At 38.8% G+C, this 22484-nt stretch overlaps 1 protein-coding gene across 7 annotated transcripts in view; it reads right to left on the reverse strand.

Moving 5' to 3' along the window:
• The window catches only part of Pan3 (poly(A) specific ribonuclease subunit PAN3), a 114205-nt gene that overhangs the window by 29381 nt on the left and 62340 nt on the right, over nucleotides 1–22484 (reverse strand). Inside the window, exons 1-2 of one of the 7 annotated variants that reach the window (XM_052168562.1) lie at nucleotides 19990–20005; nucleotides 10983–11100 (exon numbers count right to left, since the gene is read on the reverse strand). The exons of 5 other annotated variants lie outside the window; for them this stretch is intronic. In XM_052168562.1, the coding sequence (XP_052024522.1) occupies nucleotides 10983–11046 (64 nt within the window). In that variant the 5' untranslated portion in view covers nucleotides 11047–11100; nucleotides 19990–20005. Of the gene's footprint in view, nucleotides 1–10982; nucleotides 11101–19989; nucleotides 20006–22484 lie in introns of those variants that run through there. One more of the 7 variants, XM_052168563.1, reaches the window with a different exon arrangement.

A 22484-nucleotide genomic window follows, 5' to 3' on the forward strand; every position in this document is an offset into this window, starting at 1 on the left:
TGAGCCAGCCATATTTTATCTTGGCTTTAACCACTATGGGGTTTTGTTTTTATCTACCTATGCATCTGCACAGTTAGCTACAGGAATCTATAGGAGTTTACCATATTACTTAAAATAAGCTCTACTCACTTTAGCTTAAAAAAAAAAAAAAAAAGACTGTATATGCATAGTTTACCCATAAAGCTAGCTTCTAAGTATCCCTGAGAGGAAACTGCAAGACATCACCAAAGATGAATAAATTAGTTCCCTACTGTTCTGCTCATTAACAGCAGTGTATATAGCAGAAATCCTGCCCTGCTCCCCCCGTTAGGCCCCAGTCTAAAGGTGTCCTGAGTGTCCGTCTGCTTCATCCTTATACCACCTGTGGGACAAGTACAGCACTCATTCCACAGAAGAGGAACCTGGTTTAAAGCACATACTCCAATTCCTGTCTCAAATGAAGGACAAGAAAGAGGATGTGCAGCTATTTCAGTAGCTTCAGTAACTACTTAGGTTACGTGGGGAGGACAGAACTAAGCTAATGGGAAGCTCTTGGCTCTCGGCAGGTATAGAAATTAAGAAAGTAGAGTCTATAAGACTAAATACATCATCACAAACAATGCAAGGTGAGTGAACAGGGGAAACTGCCTTCACCAGACCTTACACTAGAGTAGTATTAAGACTTCTCTGAACCATTTTCAATTTTGTGAAATTATTTTAATGCAAAGTTGTAGTTTATACAGGTAAGCTGAGGTTTACTAGAATTATTCAAATACACTAAAACTAATACACATTCAACAGTGATCATTAGTACCTACATGGATACTTACTCAGCTAAAAGCAAAATTATCTCCAAAACTGCTATACAATATCTAGGAAAAGCAATGTGCCACTCACATAATTAGTAGAGTATTAAAGAATGGGGCGGAATCCCTGCATAGGTGAGTAAACATGCTTGTCAGCAAGCACAATGCTAAGCTGTAAACAGCACAGAGGAATAGAGACTACTACAAAAGCAAGTGGTTACACACAAGGGGCCAGATTACAATGAAAATAGACTCCGCCCAAATCAAGGGACAATGACAATTTATGTAAATTCATGAATACAAAGTATTCCAGATAACTGCATAAAAACAGTTAAAAACAAACAAGGTGGTGATGGCGCAGGCCTGTAATCCCAACCCTCTGGGAGGCAGAGGCAGGCAGATTTCTGAGTTCAAGGCCAGCCTGGTCTACAGAGTGAGTTCCAGGATAGCCAGAGTTATAACAGAGAAACCCTGTCTCGGAAAAAAAAATAATAAACACAAAAAACCAAAACCAAAACCAAACAAACAAAAAACTAAAACCTTACTAAAACCAAGGACACAAAAGTGACAAAGTATTTGTTCTTGAAACAGAGCAAGTTTATTCTTAGGCTCTCTAAGAATAAAAAATGTATAAGCATTAAAATTAAAGAAAAAGCTCTCAGCAGGTCAACTAAAGCAGATCAAAACAAATCATGAACCACAAAAGACACGGAGGAGACAAGCTAAACAGAAAGAGAGTACAAAAGCTTGATTAAGAAGCATAAAACAAACCAAAGTAGAACTTTCATGAGAAAACGTTTTGGAGAAGCAACATTTATGATCAGAGAAAACAACAAAACAACACAAAAATACACCCCATCAACAAATTCTGAGAGCAAGTGCTCTGAACAGAAAAGGACAAATATTTCCAGACTAATTATGCCATACTGTGATGGCCAAAACCAAAATATACTAGGGAAAAACAAATTATGGAAGAGTGGAATGGGGTGGGGGAGGAGCGGGGCATTGGGAGATAGTGTGTGAGTGATGGATGCCGCTATCTGAACTGGAAAACATGCCAGAACACTAGTATAAGGAAGAGAGGAAATTTATTTCTAAAAGAGGAATGGGTGTGTGTGAAGATAGTTTTAGGACTCATCACTGGAATTTCTGTGGTGAAAAACAACAATCAATTCATTAGGAAAAAAACTCAGAGCTGGAGAAATGGCTTTGTGGTTAAGAGCATGTTCTTCCAGAGATCGTGAGTTCAATTCCCAACAACCATATGGTGGCTCACAACCATCTAATGGGATCCCATGCCTTCTTCTGGTGTGTCTGAAGACAGCAACAATTATTCACATATAAAATAAATAACCTAAAAAGACAAAAACAAGAAAGGAAAGAAAAAATTCATTTGCCGAAAAGTCCCGGAACATAAAAAGTGGCTGAATCTTTTTTTAAAGTCTGAGACAGTCTAAAGCACAAATGCAGCTGAAACTCTACAAAACTGTAATGCAGAAAGGGAGAGCACAGCTGACAGCCATTAAAAGCTCTTGCATGGAGCTCCACAGGTGACGACTGCCTAGTGAGCACGAAGCCCTGGGCTCTGCTCCCCAGCACTGAGGAGCAAGTGTGGAAACGAAACAGCCTGTGCTTTTTACTTAAGAAAGCATGCAAATTAAAAACCTTAATTTGACCACCACATAGAATCACAGCAAGTCAGGTATGATGATGGCATATACCTGTAATCCAAGTACTCAGCAGAGCAGAAGCAGGAGGATCACAAACCAGAGGCCAGCTGAGAGCCTACTTTGTAGGGAAGAAGAATAAAACAGAAACAAAAGACATTATGTTTAGCACCTACTTCATACCATATGCAAAACAGCTTTAATACCCTAAAAATAGCCAAACACATGAAACAGTAAGAAAACAGGTGTAAACCTCCCTGCCCTTAGTCTGAGCAATGGCCTTACCACCTATAGCACAAACAATAAAGGAAGACATTTACATGTTCAAGTGAGACTAACAACTGGGCCATTTGTGCATTTTATAGGGAGTGATCACAGTAGGCAGGCTGCAGTTCAGTCTGTTCAATAAAAAGAATTCCTAGAGCACATAACAAAAACAAGTGAATTAAACAACTAATCAAGCAACAGAACCAGAGATTTCTTCAGAGACAACTACAAATGTCAACCAACCACATTCAAAGAAACACAGTATCACTAGGGGCATGAACATCAGACCCACAAGGATATACTGTATTAGTCCTTAGACTGCCTATAGTCAAGAGCATAGCAACAAATGCTGTTAGTGAGGAAGGAAGAAATCAGGTCTTATTCCTTCTGGCAGAAATGTAAAACAGTGCACCGTGAAATTGAGTTTAGCAGTTCTTCACATTGTTAAAAGTTACCATACGCCTTAGAATCCCACTACTATGTATATTTCCCAGTATATTTCCCAGAACGTATGTCCTTGTATGGACACTTGTATATGAATGCCCAGAGAACATGATTATCATCACTGTTAAAAAGCGCACGCGCGGGGACGGGGGGGCTCAAATGTCCAACTGAGAAATGGCTCTGTGAAATATGGAACTTTGAGGATTGTAATGGACACGAGCCCACACTACTATTACAACATTAAGTGAAAGTGGCCAAATACATAAAGGCCACTTAGTACAAGAAGTGCACAGCATGGCCAAGCCTATTAAGTAGGAAAGCAAAGTTATAATTCTAAGGGCCATAACTCTTAAGTTGTGGAAAAGAGAAAAGCACAGACTACAAAAGGCACACAGTTTATTTACTTAGTTCCTGGTTACAACTGCCCAATCTGGTGAATATACTAAAGTCAAGAGAGCTACATGTACACTTAAAGGTCCAGTCTTACAATAAATATGTAAACTAACTACCAGCAAAAATACTTAATATCCAAACCATTCCAATGGCCCAGGTGAAGGAGGCAGGGGAGCAATGAAGTAAAACACACACAAAATCTACCTCATGTACATGAGCTGGGGATAAAAAACCTAAGATAAGCATAAACTTACATATAAACGAGTAGAATTTGGAAGAGTAATTAATTTCTGATAGACAAGATAATTTGAACACAGGTTAGTATCTATGCTTATCTGCTATTCAGATGACAATTCTACCTAAATTAACCTAAAAAAAAAAAATCACTCTAGTTCAATAAAAGTAACAAGAATATTTAAAAAAAAATTGTCCAAGCTAAATGTATGCATTGAGAAAGTCAGAAAATGCCTGGCAGTGGTGGTGCACGTCTTTAATCCCAGCACTTGGGAGGCAGAGGCAGGGGGATTTCTGAGTTGGAGGCCAGTCTGGTCTACAAAGTGAGTTCCAGGACAGCCAGGGCTACACAGAGAAATGAGAAACCCCTGTCTCGAAAAACAAAAGAAAGAAGGGGAGGGAGGGAGGGAGGGAGGGAGGGAGGGAGGAAGGAAGGAAGGAAGGAAGGAAGGAAGGAAGGAAGGAAGGAAGGAAGGAAGGAAGGAAGGAAGGAAGGAAGGAAGGAAGGAAAAGTTAGAAAAACAAAACAAACGGGAGCAGATGCGGTTGTCCATTTTCTGTACACTGTTGTTTTGCCTGCATGTATGTCTGTGTGAGGGTGTCAGACACCCTAGAACTGGAATTTCAGGCAGTTGTGAACCACCATGTGGGTGTTAAGGCCTGAACCCAGTCCTCTGCAAGAGCAGCCAGTGTTTTTAACCACTGAGCTATCTCTCCAGCTCCACAAAAAAATAGAAGTTATTGCATCAGCAATAGTAAAAGGTGATCAATATTGTAGTCCTCAAGATGTTCTAGAATTCTATAGGAATTCATCAAGACAACAAGACTGCTCTTGCAGAGGACCTGGGTGCAGTTCCCAGCAACTACATGATAGCTCACAATCATCTGTAACTCTATTTCTAGGGATCTCCATGGGCACTGTTCAAATACAGTATACATGCATATACACATGCACTCATACATACATACATCCACACACATACATGGAAAATATTCAAACACATAATAACTGGTAAATGCACCTTAAAAAAAAGACACACACAGGGCACCAAAAATAAGCTCAAATACACATAAAAAAATATTTAAAAGGTGATTAAAATAGGCTGCAGAAATGGTTCAACAATTAAGAGCCCCTGCCTGTTCTTCCAGAGGACCTAGGTTCAATTCTCAGTACCCACCACACAGCTAACAATCATATTATAGCAACACCAGCTCTTGGAGAATCATAGCAGCATTCTGGCCTCTGTGGTTACTGCGTGCATATGGGGAACACTGTTACACGGGAAAGGGAGAAGAAAGGGACGATAAAACAAACCTCAGGGGAAATGTGACTAAGCAACCAGATGTGACAACTTGCTAGGCACAGTTAGGTGCCGCAGGAAATAAAAGGTACTATAAGAGATAGTTACTTGAAAAGACAACAAAGTGATTCCCTGTCATTCCCATTAACTTCAGAATACTCAGTTTAAAATGAAAGGGAAAGGCTATGATACTATTTAAAAAAGTGTGTGTGTGTGTGTGTGTGTGTGTGTGTGTGCGCGCACATGTGTAGATATATATACACAAATATATGTACAAAAAATACAAATATCAAAAAAGATGTTAACTAAAAAAACCTGTTTGCAATACTTTATTAAAAGGGTTAGTCCCTAAAAAGCATAGTTTTAAAACTCATTAGGGAATACAGAGTGCTGGGCATAGTCGCCCACTTCTAACCCCAGCACTGAAGAGGAAATAGCAGTCAGATTTCTGTACTAAGAGGCCAGCCAGGGAGAAATAGTGAGTTCCAGACCAACCACCACTACACACTGAGATTCTGCCTCAAAGAACACAACACAAAAGAACCAGTGCAACATATATATACACACATACACAACAAATCCCTCAAATACAAAGATATCTTTATATACTAATAAAAGAATGATAATTACTGTTATTTGTATGTGGTATATAAATATCTGTACATGTTGTAGGCACCATAATCACATGTGGCAGTCAAAGGTCAGTGCTACTACACTGAACTCAGGTCCTCTGAAAAGAGTAAGCAAATGCTCTTAATCACTAAGATATCTAACATCTCTACCTAATTTCTTGAGGCAGGGAATCAGCTCACTAAGACTAGCTGACCAGCAAGCCTCTGAGATCCTCTCTCTACCTCCTACAACTCGGATGACAGGCACACACCTCCACACTCTGCCTTTTATTTGAGTATTTGCTGAGGATCCAAGCTCAGGTCTTGAAGCTTGCACTTAATCAGAGGCTACAAGCCAGCTCAGTGAGTAACGGCGTCTGCTGCCAGCTCTGATGACTGGAGTTCTACTCTCCAGGACAAGTATGGGGTAACAGATCAGCGAGATGACTGGGCAGTTAAAGGGTCAGCTGTGAAAGTGTAATGACTCTCGAGCTGCATCCACGGAAGCTGTGGTAAAGGCAGAGGGGTCACTGAGTGTCTCATGAGTAAATACAGCCTTCTCAGGATGAGTAAGAGAACTTGCTGGGTGAAAGCCGTCACCCTGACAGCATGATAACCTGAGTCTGATGTCCAGACCCCATGCCAAGGTTCAAAATCCCTTCCACGGTTTTCTCAGTGGTATGTATGTCCATACACCCACATGGAGGGGAGGGAAGGAAATCAAAAATTTTTAAAAGTACTTTCTTCAATGGGAAAATTTTAAATAAATGTTTCCTTAGAAACAAATATCCAAGATCTCCAGAATGATCATCCTATAAAACTGGAAAAGACTAATTTTAAAACTGGAAATAAGACAAAAATGCCATGTGCTCAATTCTATATGATATCAAACTATGGGCTAAGCTAACATGTGAAAAGAAAAGCCAAAAATAAAACTAACATTTATAGAAAATATATTGGCTATTATTTATCTATATAATGGAAAGAGAAATGTTGCCTCTTTACCGACATCAATTAGGATACTACTTGAGAAGGAATCTGACAATAGAAAGATCCAAACACAAAGCTAGAAAAGTTGGTGTAAAGTTTTAGGGTAAATGTGCTAAAGATGATTTAGAAAAAGAAATGGAGAGACAGAATTCTCTTCCAAACAGTCAGTGCTGTAAAGACGATTCTCTTTGCTCCTCGCAGGCTTCAACAACTTATGCCTATAGATGCTACTAGCCCTCCTTGTCAACAAGACAAGCTAGGGAGCTGGACAGAGTGCAGAGCACCCTTCTGATTTCTAAAATACGACATTTACAGGTAACAGCATCAGAAACGCCCTGTGCACTCCTTATGCTGTTGCTTCTGAGTAAAGCTGCTTTACAATATAATCCTTAAATTCTTCAGTACATTTAGTGACAAAACCATCTTTAGTCCAAGACACTTTCACACATCCAGAATGTGCATACTGCTCTGCATATAGATCTACTAATAGCTAAGACTAATCATTGTGATGGACAATCAAATATAAGAGAAAAAGACGCAGCTAGAGTCTAAAGGAATTAATGCTGTATCATGGTGTGGTCCACGAGTACGCTCTGCCCCCACCCCCAGCTATGTGTGCAATTAACAGACAAGTAGAAGCCCTTGAAGACTTGGAGCCCAAGGTTTACCGTGGACTGGTATCACGGGTGATGTTCTGGCACAGAATTGTAAAATCTGGAAAACAACAGACTATGTAGCAAATACCACTGCAGAAGAGCTTTTTAGCAAAAAGTAACCAGGTGGAGAAGACTGAAAAGTTTTCAACATTCTACTTCTCAGATACTAGCTGGGTAGCAATCTCAAAGACAGGCCTTTAAGAACTGCACTTTGAGCTTGACTTCTGCATAAATACCACAAATTGCTTCTCGGATGGCTATCATTTGAGGAGCACCACTCTGCTTTTCAATGATTATAATAGAGAAACTAAGAGCAATGTTCTGGTCTTCCTGCCCAAATACACTTCTCAGGAAACAGGGAAAAGAAAAAGGTTTTGTTTATTTGTTTTTCCAGTCAGGGTTTCCCTGTGTACCCCTGGCTGTCCTGGAACTTGTAGACCATGCTGACCTCAAACTCACACACCAGCCCACCCTCCCCCTACACCCCCATCCCCCTCACACACACACCTACTTTTGTCTCCTGAGTGTTGAGATTAAACCACCACCAGGCTAGAAAAAGTTAAAAAAAAACAAAAAAAAAAAAACTCACAAGCAGGGAAAAATGAGCTGGAAATACAGCAGTTTGGTAGCAGTCTTCACCAGTACCACATGATTCTGAGTTTGACACAGAGTACCACTCCACCCCCACCCAGGTTATTGACATACATACTGATTGTAAAAGGTGGCCCTGGGGATTACATAGAGAGACTGTGGTTAGGAGCACCTGCTGACTGGGTGGGACTCACAACTACGTGTTACTCCAGCTCCAAGGGATGCAATGCTCTCAGGAAGTGTGCAAGCACACACATACACACAATTCATTCACACAGACACATACATATAGATAACAATACTTTGAAAAATATTTAAAAGTAAAGGATAATACTATCATAAAATATGCAAGGCCCTGAACCCAGACTCCATCAGAAATGGGTAAAGGGGAGTTCTAAAAGTAATATTAATTAAAAGTAAAATTAATAGATAAAACTGTCTTTTGCTGCCTGACAATTTAAGCCAAAACAATGTCAATTAAACAATAGTTATTTGAAATTAAAAACACAAAAGTTGTTAGAAGACTTTAACTTAAATAATAACTTACTAAAATAAAACAGATTTCTTATTATCATTTAGTTTGCTTTGTTCTGAGAGATGATTCATTATGCATCCAAGGACGGCCTTGAACTCGCTCTGCAGCACAGGCTGGCGTGAACTAACATCAGCCCTCACACCTCTTTAGGCACTTTGTATGCTTATTCTTTGCATAACCTTGATCACGTTTGTTTTAATCTAGTAATCAAAACCAGAATAAACTTAAAAATTTCTAAATTTAGAAATCCTTGATGTCAATTAATAGATACCCCTTTGAGTTATCAATTAATTCAAGATTATTGTTTATAGACTATGAGAATCTAATTCATTAATTTAAAGAGAATGCTTTTAAAATTCCAATTTTAAGCTAAAAGTAGGGGAAGCTTTGCCACTCCTTACACACTCCTGAGCACAGTTCAGGTTTTTACAATCAGTAATGACAGACATGAACTCATGACATGAAGTGACCTAATGACCTACACTATCCAATTTAACCTAAATTTAAATCCTTAGGGACTTTGTTAAATAATATACCTAAAAGCAAAAGTTACAGAACAAAAAGGAAATACCATAAAATGCAAGTGTGCTGTCAAATTTCACAGGACATCCCAAGAAACTGAAACACAGACGACCCTGGCTCTCTGTGGGAAGGAAGCTCCTTTGGTACATGGTTGGTCCTAAGGCTTAGGTGCTGGGAACCTAGTTTGTGCTTCAGACAAGGATTCAGGAGGGTTTAAAATTAAAGGGTTTCTGGAGAATCTAAGCAATGTGGATACACTTGGACCTTTTCCTCACCAAAACATATGAGCTAACCCCCAAAGAAAGAAAAAAAAAAGGACGTTAAGAATCAGGAATAGAATAAATCTTGATTATGTTTGTGGTCTTATTTGTGTCTATGAAACTAATGATAATACTTCAAGATCTAGCAATGGGTGGGCAGTGGTGGCACACTCCTTTAATCCTAGCACTTGGGAGGCAGAGGCAAGCAGATTTCTAAGTTTGAGGCCAGCCTGGTCTACAGAGTGAGTTCCAGGACAGCCAGGGCTACACAGAGAAACCCTGTCTCAAAAAAGCAAAAAGATCTGGCTTTGGGCTTTTTAGGGGGCTTACTAAACTTTAAATTATGATCATTTTGGTATTTTATTTAAAGCTGCAAAAAGGGGTGGGAAAATAATCATTAAATAGTGAACATAAATGAAGAATTAGGTTTAAGTATCATACAGTGTATGGTTTAAAACTTTCCAATTTTAAGATGAATTTATTTTATGTGTCGGGCTGTTTCCAGTGCCTGTGATAGTTAGAAGAGGGCACTAGATTCCCCAGAGTTACAGAAGGCTGTTAACTGCCATGTAGGTACTAAGAATCAAACCCAGGTCCTCTGCAAAAGCAGCCAGTGCTCTTAACTGCTGCACCATCACTCCAGCTCCGTACAAATGCTTAAACTGCGGGTCTGATTGCAAGACTATATAAACACATCACCCTGCCACCAAACAGCGTCAATGCAACTCCTTAGACATTGTTCTACCTAATACATTTTTTTGTTCAATCAAAATTCAGTTTTGCAAGTAATTCTTAAAACTGGCTTTACGATCAGTGAGTGCCATGGTCATAATAACCGTGCCGCCGCTCACACACTCCAAGCTAGCTGAGCTGAACGTAAGTCCAAGTTTTCAAACTGCCATATTCGGTAACTCAAAACTTCTAGCTTCTAGTCAACAATAAAAGATGTTGGAAAGAAAGTTACCTATTTTCTAGATTAAAAAAAATCCCATGATTCCTATTTTTAAATCACATTAGCTTTTGCATAACTGAAATTAATGTCAATCACAGTACATTTCAATCCTTCAAAATGACAATCCAAAAAAAAAAAAATCAATATAATGTACTGTGCCTAGAAAATTAAAAACAAAGATTTTTTTCCTTCTGAAGCATTTTTAAACCCTCAGTACAAATTAAAAATCTATTTAATTAAACATATAATTATTCTCATTTCCTTTAAAATTCCCAACACAAAATTTCAAGTTTTAAGGTAAAAATTACCTTATTAATTTTCTTGACAATTACTGAAAATCACATTGAAACATCAGCCCTAGTCTGGAATACTTATTCACTGCTCTGATAAAACATTTAACCATCAAATCACATCCCACTTAACTACCAGTTTCAAGCCACAAGTGCATATCCTCCCTTTGCAAAAATTAAATATCCAAGTGCCAAAGATTTACTCAAGACAGCTTATAACCCGTGTGAAAAAAGGGTAATTAGGATTTTTGAGCCGCAAATACCCTATGCTGACTGCTCAGGATATACAAATTCCAATTTCTTCATTTTACAGAATTATTCTATGAAGTTTTGTGATAAAATGAAAACAGAGTCAATAAGAATATTGATTAATTGCCAAAAAATTGATTCCTTCACAAACCCTGTTTTCACAACAGCAACCCCTTATCATTAGGGGAGTTAAAAGTTGCTGAACTCAACAATCCCTCCAGTTAAACAAACAGACCCCTCATAGAGCTGTCCAACGCTGCCCAAACTATCCATCCTTTAGTCGAATCAGTCAGTTTCATGAATTGTAGGATTTATCTTCAAGTCCAGTGCTGACTCAGAGGGTAGCTTGTTCCCTAGAGAAAACAACCAACAAAAATCAGAACAGCTACTGCTCATAGGCTCTTTCAACACCCAAGTGGAAAGGACATACTTATTGGGTCCAAATAAAAATTAAAAATTAAAAAAATAAAAAAGAAATCGAGACAGACAGAGACAGAGATCAACTTCCTTTCAACTACAGGAGTCACTAACCGAGGGCATCTATATGCCATGGCAATTGCTTGAAGGGTTCACTCCATTACAACAAGAATATTAAATAGCCAACAATGTTTATAAGGAAATCTACCACACAGAACCATCTGGTTCCTGATAGAGAAGGCACTATAAACGGCACTTACTACAAAGGCTGGATCTTGTTTGGTTTATCTTTGAAAGGCTGCCTTAGAATATTATGGTAGAGAACATTAATCTTTTCATTCCGAAGCAGTGGGCACACCCTGAGTAGCTCTGCTTCAGGGGTGTTCCTTAAGCACAAGGCTCTGTTCTGCAGTTTAGTGCTCTCACTCCAGCTGTAAGAAGAGTTAACAGGCAGGCAACTCTTCTTCAATTCTAGCACAGTGGCCTGCCTTCCTTGGTATGTCTCAAACAGAAAGGAGAAAGGGCCTACATGCAAAGCCCATGAGCTTCAGAATACAGCTCCACAATGCAAGGCAGCCTTTCCATTCCAATGGTTAGTGATGTCTATTGCAATACTATGCTACTATGAGTAAGGGGATCAAGGGGAGGGGGGAAGCAAAACCAAAATAATGTAAAGAAACCCAACAGCTCAAACTAATTCAAAAATACTGAAATGACCAGAGAGAATCATAAAATTGACCAAGACAACCTTTCATTTATTATTTTGTGTGTATGGGGGGGAGGGGATTGCCTACATTTATGTCTGTGCACCATGTGCATGTTTAGTGTCCTCAGAGGCCAGAAGAGGGTTACAGAAACCCTTGAACTGGAGTTAGAAGGAGTTGTGAGCCACCACTTGGGTGGTGGGATTAGAAATCATGTCCTTTGGAAAGGTAACAATTGCTCTTAACTGCTGAGTCATCGCTAGGAGCCATAATTTTTCACTTTTAAAAACTTTATGAGTAATCAAGTATGTAAACATAACATAATCAAAAGAAATGTCCTCATTTCCATGTCATCTCTTAGTGCCTTAGATCTCTAAGTTGTAGGAAAAGATATATTGGTAACTGTATCCTGAAAGCTGTACTCATTTAAACACAGGCACCTGGCATTTAAACCAATTTCTTCAGTGTTTCACTGGGTCAGCTGTCGATGTGTATGGAGATGTATAATGAGCTAAGAGACCTTTGGGCCAATAAATGGCATCTGTTATATACAATCTGTGGGAAGTGACTTGTCATTCCTGCATTTTGTGATTCAAATGAGGAAGCTCTCCTGTGAAGGGTTAAGACCCCCAAGTGCCCTAACAGGGTATGGTATGGTAATGTTCCTCCTATTAGGGAAACAAGCTATCTTTGCCAGTGGTTTTCAAATAGTATATTTAGTACTCACAGGTTTCTGTAAGTGCTTTAGGACTCTCTGCCAATGCTCAATTTAAATTTTTGAGCTATTTTCCCACTATTTACTACATCAGCAAAACATAAATGCAGGCTACAATTAGTTTGCATTTGTATTTTAAAATACTGACACCAATCTAACTTGTGTTCACCACAAATGCTTAAAGGCTTGCTCCTGTCAACCTTGTACTTTGCATACACATTGTTACAACTGTAAGGTAATACTCTGCAGTAACTTTTATCTAAATGTACAAATACTCAGAATAAAAGCACACACAACTAATTCATCCACAGACCTATGATGTTCATGTCAACCACATGTTAACATAGAAAGGCAGACTGAGGAGTTCTAGAGCAAATGTTATTTCTCACCCACAATCTCAAGCTACTATTAAACAAAATAATCTTAGTAACTGTAGAAGTTAGTGCAATAAATTTGGCCCTGTAAATGTCAATTCTGTCAGATCCCGGGGCTATATACAGACTTCATATGAGAGTGTTGCTTGGAAATCCTTCTGAGTTCTAAGTGCAATTTTGTTCTGGTTCCCATGAGGCAGAGGAACAATGGACGGCTTTGCTGCCATCTGCCGCAGGTGCTCCAAGGTCCCTGCATTACTCTCTCCTACCAGTTCTCACAGTTCTGAAGCTTTGGGGATTTCATATACAATGTGTCCAACTTTGAAGAATTAAAGGCAAAATTGCTAAAGATAAAACAGAAAGGAGATCATGTACTTTTTGCTTTCCACATCGCACAGCATGTTTTAAAATAACAACTTGAAAGATGAAGAAAAAGCCATGTGTACTCTCAAAAAGGACTATCCATATGAGCTAAATATTAGCTGGTTAGAATTTAGCTAATGAAATATTAGCTAAATATGAATGTACAGTATGAAAGTATATCTTGGTAGTAAAGATAGACAGGCAGGCAGACAAGCAGGCAGGCTTTGCCTTGGGTATTCCTAAGAACTTCCTAAGAACACTTCATGAACAGCACTTAAGAGTAATGGCTATTGCAAACAGAATCCTACTCCAAGCCTAGCCAAGACCTAGCCTAAATTAGAATTTTCTTAACAGGTCCTGATGCAAATCAGACTACAGATTTTGTTTTGTTTTTTGAAAGATCGCTGACTAGGTATAACATTTTACATTTTAACAGGTTAAACAGGAAACAAAAAGTTCTTAAGTTCTCAGCTAACTGGGTTCTTTTATTGGTTGGTTGATGGGTTGGTTGGTTGGTTGTTTGGTTTTGAGACAGGGTTTCTCTGTGTAGCTATGGCTGGCCTCCAACTCAGAGCACCGTCTACCTCTGCCTCCCAAGGGCTAGGTTTAAAGTCATGCACCACAATGCACAACTTAACTGTGGGTCAAATTGGTGTCAATGGTGGTGGGATTAAATCCTTTAATCCCAGCATTTGGGAGACAGGCAAATCTCTGTGACTTTGAGGCCAGCCTGGTCTACAGAGCAAGTTCCAGGACAGCCAGGGCTCCACAGAGAAACCCTGTCTTGAAGAAACAAACAAACAGACAAACAAACAGAACACCAAAATGTTCTAAACAAACTGTACCCATCCTCTAAAATTTATCTCAACTATTTTCTTTTCCATGAAATTTTAATACCTGCACATACTTATAAATCAGTAAAATTCAACTTTATTCATGTTTTCTGACATCTTGAACTTTTCCCTTCTAGAATTAAATTTACTTCTAGAAATAAAGGTCAGGAGTTATGAAAATCTTAAAAATACACATACAAGTGAGCGTTCCCAATCTGAGGTTTCAGAGTTAGGTCTTGACTGGGGAGAGGGGACGCCTGTGCTTGAACAGTTATCACAGGTGACTGTGATCCCTACTCTTGAGAGCTCCCTGGAACGTCCGAGGAAGAACAGGCATTGAACAAGATTTAAGGTTTACTAATGGTCTATGTAATGGATTAAAATGACACAAGGTCCCCAGAAGCATTGAACTTTAAATGATGAAATACACAAGTATCATTCTAAGACAAGTAGATATAAACTATAAAGTCTGATGCATGAGTCACATCACCACAAAAGCAGGGAAGTGAGGGAATTGAGAACTAGTGTAACAGAAATGGTGTTGAAAGAAAAATGGCATTTAACCTCTATCAATGAAAAGAGCTCAATAAGCAACAGTTTTTCCAAGATTCCTGAAAATTAACATTTATATATTTAGTGTTTATGTGCATGTAAGTATGGAGGTTAGAAGACAACTTAAACAGTCAATTGTTTACTTCCCTGGGGTCAAACTCAGGTCACCAGACTGACAAGTTAGCCACAGAGGTATCTTGCCAAAAGCAGAACAATGACAAGCAGAGTTCAGAGCAGAGGGAGGTTTATCTGTTTGAATATAGATTCTTAAAGAGCAGAGTACAGGCTCTCACACAAGCCATATGATGTAGACATAAGGGAGACTTTGTTAGACAAGAAAGTGGTCCTCAGTGGTTCCTTTCTGGACATTGCTAGTGGCTACTGGAAACTAGGGCAGCATCGAAGCTTTTAGTTTCACATCTCTGCCCTCTTCATAAAGCTCACACTGTACACTGGATGGAACTCACACAGCTTAGTGAGACAACGTGATCCTGAATCCCTTGTCCTGCACAGCTTCACGGGCGTTCCCACTCTACATCTTTATCAATCCCATCTTTTGTTTCTTAAAATTGAGAACACTCATTTTAAGTTTCTCATTGGCACATGCCACACCTTGTGCTCTGGGTCATTAGTAAGTATATTAGGGATCAGTTGAACACATTTCAATATTCACACTGATAGATATCTTCTACATGACAAATGCACAGATAAGAGGGGACCTGATGGGACACAGCAAGATGCAGGGATATTTCATCTCACCATTCAGAGTTCAAAACATGTCAACCAGTTTTGGAATTTATAATTTAACATTTTTATACACACATTTGACTAACATTAGAAATTGGATATGCTGGGGACTGCTGTAAATTTTCAAGAATTTAAAGATCCTGTTACAAGGAAAGTTATATATTCTGATAGTATAAAAGGATCCTCCCCAAAAGATTCCTCACTCAAATTTAAATAAAATGAGTCATAAATAAAAACTTAATCAGTTCTGAGAAGGAAATGAACAAGACAGTAAGAGCAAACACAGAGCCAACCCAGGGGAACTCTGCACCAAACCAAGGAGCTGGACCTAACTATAGAAGGGGTACACAGCCAGCAAAGTGTAGCCGAGTGCAGCGGAACAGAGTGGCTGGGTGAACTGAGGGACAGACAGCAAACAGACAGCAAAAGCTGCTGTAAGAGTGCAGCCTTTACTCCCGTGACAACTCGGAAGCCATACTCACTGTCATTTGGTAAGCACGTGGAAAGCCAACTGCAAAGGCAAACCAGCCCAGGTGCTGAAACAGTGCACAGGAGCAGCCATGGTGATTTGCTGCTAGGCTGGTCTAACGGAAATACACACAAGTAAACTGTTTGGCAATATACAGCAGGAAGGCAGACACACTTACTACAGATATAACATTAAAAAGGTAAGAAAAGAAACTTCAAATTTCTTGCTCAAACAATTCTCTAAGAGTGCTGTCAACGCTTTAAAGGACAGATGAGAAAAGGCTTTAACTCAAGCAAGTCAGAACATACACTTCACGGTAAGGAGAGATTTTCACAATGATAAGCTACTTAAAGGAGAAGCTGAGGCTGGAAATATGAACCAGTTAATATCTTTGCCACCTATAATTTTTATAATGTTACAGAAATTATACAAGAAAAGAACCTCAAAGTAACCACACTCAAACCTTGCACTAAGAATACATTAAAGACAATCGTAACAAAGAAGAGAAAGGACATGGAGCAAGAGAAAGAAGCCCTACTTCCCTCAGTGTTTAGAGACTTAAGATTCCATCCGACTGCAGAGCATGCTATGCTCTGGTTCCTCGTCAGGACTGACTGCAGAGCTGCCTGAAACCCTTTCTATAACAGTCATGCTGAGATGAGCAGAAAACAAATAAGGTGCTAAAGTGCCGTGGAGAGCTTTTGGGGAGGGAATCTGATATTGGCCAAGGACAAGGAAATGGGCAGGAATCTGATATTAGGCCATGACAAGGAAGTAAGTTCAGGGAATAATCTGATTTTAGGCAAGAATAAAGAAGTAGGCTTCAGGCATGAATATGACTTTGGGTTAGGACAAGAAAGTAGGCTCAGATACCCTGGTCATCCTGATAAGCCCTTAGAAACTTGGACCATGGGAGAGATCATGAGACTTCTATTTACTAATCTTTACTATATCATATAAAAAGTAGTATTTCTGGGAGGAACAGGCAGGTGGGTCTCTGTGAGTTTGAGGCAAGCCTGATCTACATACAAAGCTACACAGAGAAACCCTGTCTCAACAAACAAACTAATGAAATGAAACAACACCAAACAACTCCCTGCCCCAGTGATATTTGTTTCTACATACTTTCTCAGAGCTTGTTAACGTTCCTAAACCATAAAAAACAAACAAACACAAAGAAAAACCTTTCATAGAAGATATGGGAATGTGGCCAAAATTAGTGCAATTCATAAATCTATGTCTGGTTTTCCTGTTAATAACTATAGAATTTTAAAAGCTGGTTCATATAATTATACTTCCCTTTTGTTAAACTATATCAATGACAGACAAGATATGTGGACATTAGAAACATCCATGTATCAATTCATAAAATGATTATGAGACCTAAAGCTTCCTCCTCCCATTCTGACCAACTATAGTCCTATATTGTCCACTCATGGACTGACCAAAGTTTTCTCAGTGGTGTACTTTCCAGTAATATATGGTAGAGATGACCATCCATGATTACTTTCCTTTCTACATCTCCATTATCTTCCCTCTGACCTACCTTCAGCTCTGCCTCTATAAACAGCAGAATTTCCAAACTGTAATTAATTCAACCTTCACCCTTACGATACTGATTGTAGATACGACATAGAAATTAAACCCATAAAATTATGTGTAACTCACCCACCTTGCTCATTGTCCTATATGTTTACCTTTCTTTTGCCTCTAATGTTTGAAGAAAAAAGAAAAGTGACATGGGTGTCCCCAAACTTGCCCAAAGACCTGAGATGACAGGCTCTTCTGTGGCCTTTACACTGGTAATGATCTCTTAAACCACAGCATTTATATTACTTCAACGGAACACCAGCCAGAGTGGGGGTGCTTGCTTCAGCAGGAACTCTTAAAACTATGGCCACGCCCACAAAGCATGACACACATGTGAGAAACTAGCCTCAGCAACATGGATGGGCATGCTGTTTTTTTCAGATTTTCAAGTAATAGAAAGGTAGTGACTTAAGGAAAAGGACAGAAAAGGAGGGAGAAATGACAAACTTAACCTATTACTGTGTGTGCTAGTAAATAAAACAAAGATTAAGTGTTAAAATGAGCACACTGAAAGGCTAGATACCACATTAATTTTTGGAAGCAAAAGAACCATTTTTTTCCTTCTCAGTTCACTTAGAGGTGGCTAGGCCAATTACTGTAGCTACTTTGATAGACTTTTATCAGCAAAAAAGAAGATAGAAGTGAGTTACAAAATTAAAATAGAGGCTCAAAATACGTATATAATAGTTCAAAGTTTTCAATTATAAATACTTTACAACTAAAGAGACAGAAATATAACACAACTACTTAAGTAGTGTCGTGTAGATCCTAACTGGAGAAAGTCCACAGGACAAAGTCCCAGGATTCCCACTCATGTTCTTCCACTCACACAGCTTCTGGCTGACTAAAGAGATATTGAGAAGAGATTTGAGCACCTGTCCTCAACTATTTTATAACCAAGAAATGCACTTCTTTCTATGTAGTCTCCGAATTTGGGGATGTTTCTGCAGCTTAACCCACACTACTGCACACACTGTGAAGCAAGATGACAGAGCAGTTACCTGAAGCATCATCTCCATCCTACTGACCCACATAGTTGTTTCAACAGCATGTGGGCATATTGCCCCACCCCCAACAAGTGGCCATTACTAGTTACTAGTTTCAGAACTATTACTCTAAATGTGTAAAGTTATTTATGAAACTTGGGGAAGAGGGTGTGGTGCGTGCAGGGGCAATCTCATTTAGTAACATCAGAGTGTACAAGATCCATGACCAAATAACCTAGAACTAAGTGTTCCGCATAACCCTTCAGCTCACAGCAAAGGTGCTGTGAGGATTTTTCACTGCATGTTTGTGTACAATAGAAACAAGAAAGGGCTAAGCCTGTAATTTTCCTTTCATGAAGACTCTTTCCATGTACCCTAACCTCTAAGACAACTACATGCACATCTAAAAGAAAAAAGGAATAACAAAAATAACTTTAATAATAAAGCTAAGATCCAGCCGGGCAGTGGTGGCACACGCCTTTAATCCGAGCACTTGGAAGGCAGAGGCAGGGGGATTTCTGAGTTCGAGGCCAGCATGGTCTACAGAGTGAGTTCCAGGACAGCCAGGGCTACACAGAGAAACCCTGTCTCGGGGAAAACAAACAAACAAACAAACAAACAAACAAATAAGATTCAAATGATAACTGAACAGAAAGAGCTACAACCATACAGATAACTCCTGCATGAGCGAGGCCTGCCCCTTAACTCACAAGTAGTCACAGCAGCAACTATATTCTGTGTTCTCTCTCCACTGGATGTCTATAACAATAAGCTGGAAAGTGACGGGGAATGATGATGTCTGGAGCTTTAAACCTATTTGATCTGAAGCAGGGAGGACTTTATCTCTTTATCACTTTTGTTAACATACGGTCTCTCTGCCTCTCAGTTCAATGAGAACCAGTAGAGTGCACTAATGCAGCAGGCTCTTGCGGAGGCAGAACTCCCTTAATGTCCACCTATAAAACAAAGGTAATCTTGGGTAGGATATTTTTATTTCAACACAAGTATGGCAAAGAAAATCACAGGACATTAAAATCCCTTTCTAATCTAATGGAAGAATCACCTTCCTGTTTTTGCTATTTCTCTTCATAGTCTTTATTTCTATAATTGTTTTCTATACCTTAAATGTCACTGAATAAATACCATTTCAGATTTTAAACTGTCTTCATACAGAAACAAAGTAGTATATGGAAAGCCATAGGACTACTTTGGTAGAACTGTCTAGGTTTCAAATGTATCGAGTCATTCATTATCAACAATATAATCTTACCTAAGAACTACAGAAGCTTTGCTATAGATGTAGGTCACTGAATCTGCCAATTAGCATTGAAGGGAACCTTCCCATCCAGCCCCTCCCCTCAGCTCAGGGACAAGATGGCCAACATAATGTAATGCACACTGGAAAACCACAACTGGAACTCTCATGTCTAACAGGCAAACCAGGCAGGGACTTCCCCAGCCAGTAGACTCATATCTACTATTTAAGCCTTACCTGACATGACTCCAAGCCAGCTGCAGCAGCCACATCCCCCTCTGTGCCAAAAACGTCTTGCCTCAGTTTCCTGAAATTCCCAAGTAGGACAGGAATACAACCAGATGGCATCCCCAACCTGGGTATGGTCTAGAGATCTACTGCCAGCAACCTTCCCCGGGATACCAGTCTGTGTCTGCACCTGCATTCATGCAGCAGACCCTTTACAGACCAACTCAACATAAGAGAACAACAAAATGCTCCTCTGCTCAAAAACTCTGAAGGTCCTGATCTTAACAGTAAAATAATTGTTAACTTTTTAAATTTGTTTTTAATTAAATAAAGTAATACTCAAACTAGAGAAGCTTAAAAGATTTGAAAGATTATGCTGAACATACCTGAAAAACAAAATAGTTACAAAAAGGTGGACACATGTAACTTCAAAATAATAACGAAAACTTTAAAGCTGCTTATAGGAATGATCCTCTAGTTCTGATGCTGTTAAATTTTCTTGATATTCATTTGTTTGACTTATTCAACTAGATACATTAAATATTAATTCTTAAAAGTTCTCAAAAATGCTTATTGAATTATTAAAATTCACTGTATTCAAGAAATGTGCACCAGCTAAATTATTTCCCAATTTTAAAAAGTAGGGTTTTTAGAGTAAGCTTTATTAAACATTGCAAATACTCTGAGATAGACTAGAAATAAACAGCCTGGTCCTTTCATAGGGATCTGAAACTTGCAATATTCTTTGGAAACCTAGATTAATATCTAAAATAATGATAGTACTTTACTCAAGAATGATCTCTATTAACAGAAATATAAAAACAATTCAGAGAAATCAATTCAAACTAAATTTCAAAATAAATTTGTGGTAGTTACTTAAGAATTTCATAGAATCCATTTTAGGGTGGTCTTGAAAAATAATTACAAGGATATGATTTTAGAGTTTTTTCCTGCTCATCATAATCATGTTTAGAATTCATCAATATTGCAATATTGAGTTCTTAATGGACACAAAACAATTAAGGTCATCGCCTCTGAACTTCTATGCTCTAAGTCAGGGATTCTGAAATGTCAGATACCGGCTGATGGCCATTTCCAGCTGAACATATCCTTAGCTGGACATGCGTGTACTAATACAGCCAGATACAGCCAGGCAGACAGAGCTGTGCATTTCATTTTACTTACAACATTCTCTCATCCTTATAATTTATACAAGGTATTTTTAACCTATACATTTTATCAATTTAATTATTTTTCCTGGTTTAACCTCCATTTTACCTTTTAAGGAACAGATGAATTTTATGGATATATACATATGTAAACTAATAAAAAGAAAGTAATTAAAACTGTGTAGAAAACACTCTACGAGCATCTGACAAGGATAAAGAACACTAGCAGGTGGTGATAACCAAGTCAGCACAATACAACACGACCAAGCATTTCTGTTCTCACTTCTCCCATTGACATGTGAGCTAGGCTGCCTCAGTTAACCACCAATGCAGTCCACAGTCCAAGCAACAGAAGCAGGGATTTCACAGCTTGTCATAAATGGCTCCTGTAGAGAAGCACTATGAAAACTTGTTTCCATCTACTCAGATGCCCGTATCAGATTGCAAAAGAAGCCAAAAAATGTTCTACAATTTAGATGCATCTCCCCTTCCTTGGCTCTGACTGAAAACACATACCTAATCAACTATGCAACTTGAATTTATTAGCACAGAAGGGATTTTCTGACCCAAACCCTTCAGAATCACTAAGGTCTGTAATGTCCACATTTAAATATTTCAGCCTTAATTAATGCGCAAGGATGATGAGTCAGTTCATGTCCCCATCTCTTCCCCTTCATCTCTCCTCCACTTTCCCCAAGACCAGAGTGACAACAGCAATGTCAGCAGTTCCACTCGTCTGCCGCCACGATTTCTAAGACTGTGTGTGCAATGAACACCTGGCACATTCTCACAACGCTGGATACCTATTTTCCTTCAGTTCATGAGACTCGGAGCAGAGTAAGTACACAGCTTAGTGACAGAATACTTGCCTCGCACATACGAGGCCTTGGGTTTGGGCATGACTCATGTAAAAACAAGCAAACAAAAAACCTAAAATAAAATTGATAATAAATATTAATAATGCTTACCACAGTAATTATTCTTTTTTTTATATTAAGCATATAAAATTTACCATACGATATACTGACTGCTTAATCCAAAAGCCTGAAGGAATGGATATTTGAAAGTGTTCAAGTCACTTTTTTTCTTATTTATATATTAATAGACATCTTTTCAACCTTAAGAATTCTTTCATTAAGCAGAGCAAGGTGTTCAGTCCCTGAGTCACATGTGCAAATGCCACAAACCACATAAGAATGAAGAACACGACTCAGAAATATATGTTGCTCTCATCACTTTTAAACATGCTGTGGTTATGTCAACTTGTTAATTGCTAATTAAAGTATGCTAATCCTTAGCTTATTAAGTCTATTATAAAACCAAAACACAATTAGA

The sequence above is a fragment of the Apodemus sylvaticus genome, chromosome 22 (assembly GCF_947179515.1).
Source record: "Apodemus sylvaticus chromosome 22, mApoSyl1.1, whole genome shotgun sequence".
Taxonomy (NCBI): domain Eukaryota; kingdom Metazoa; phylum Chordata; class Mammalia; order Rodentia; family Muridae; genus Apodemus; species Apodemus sylvaticus.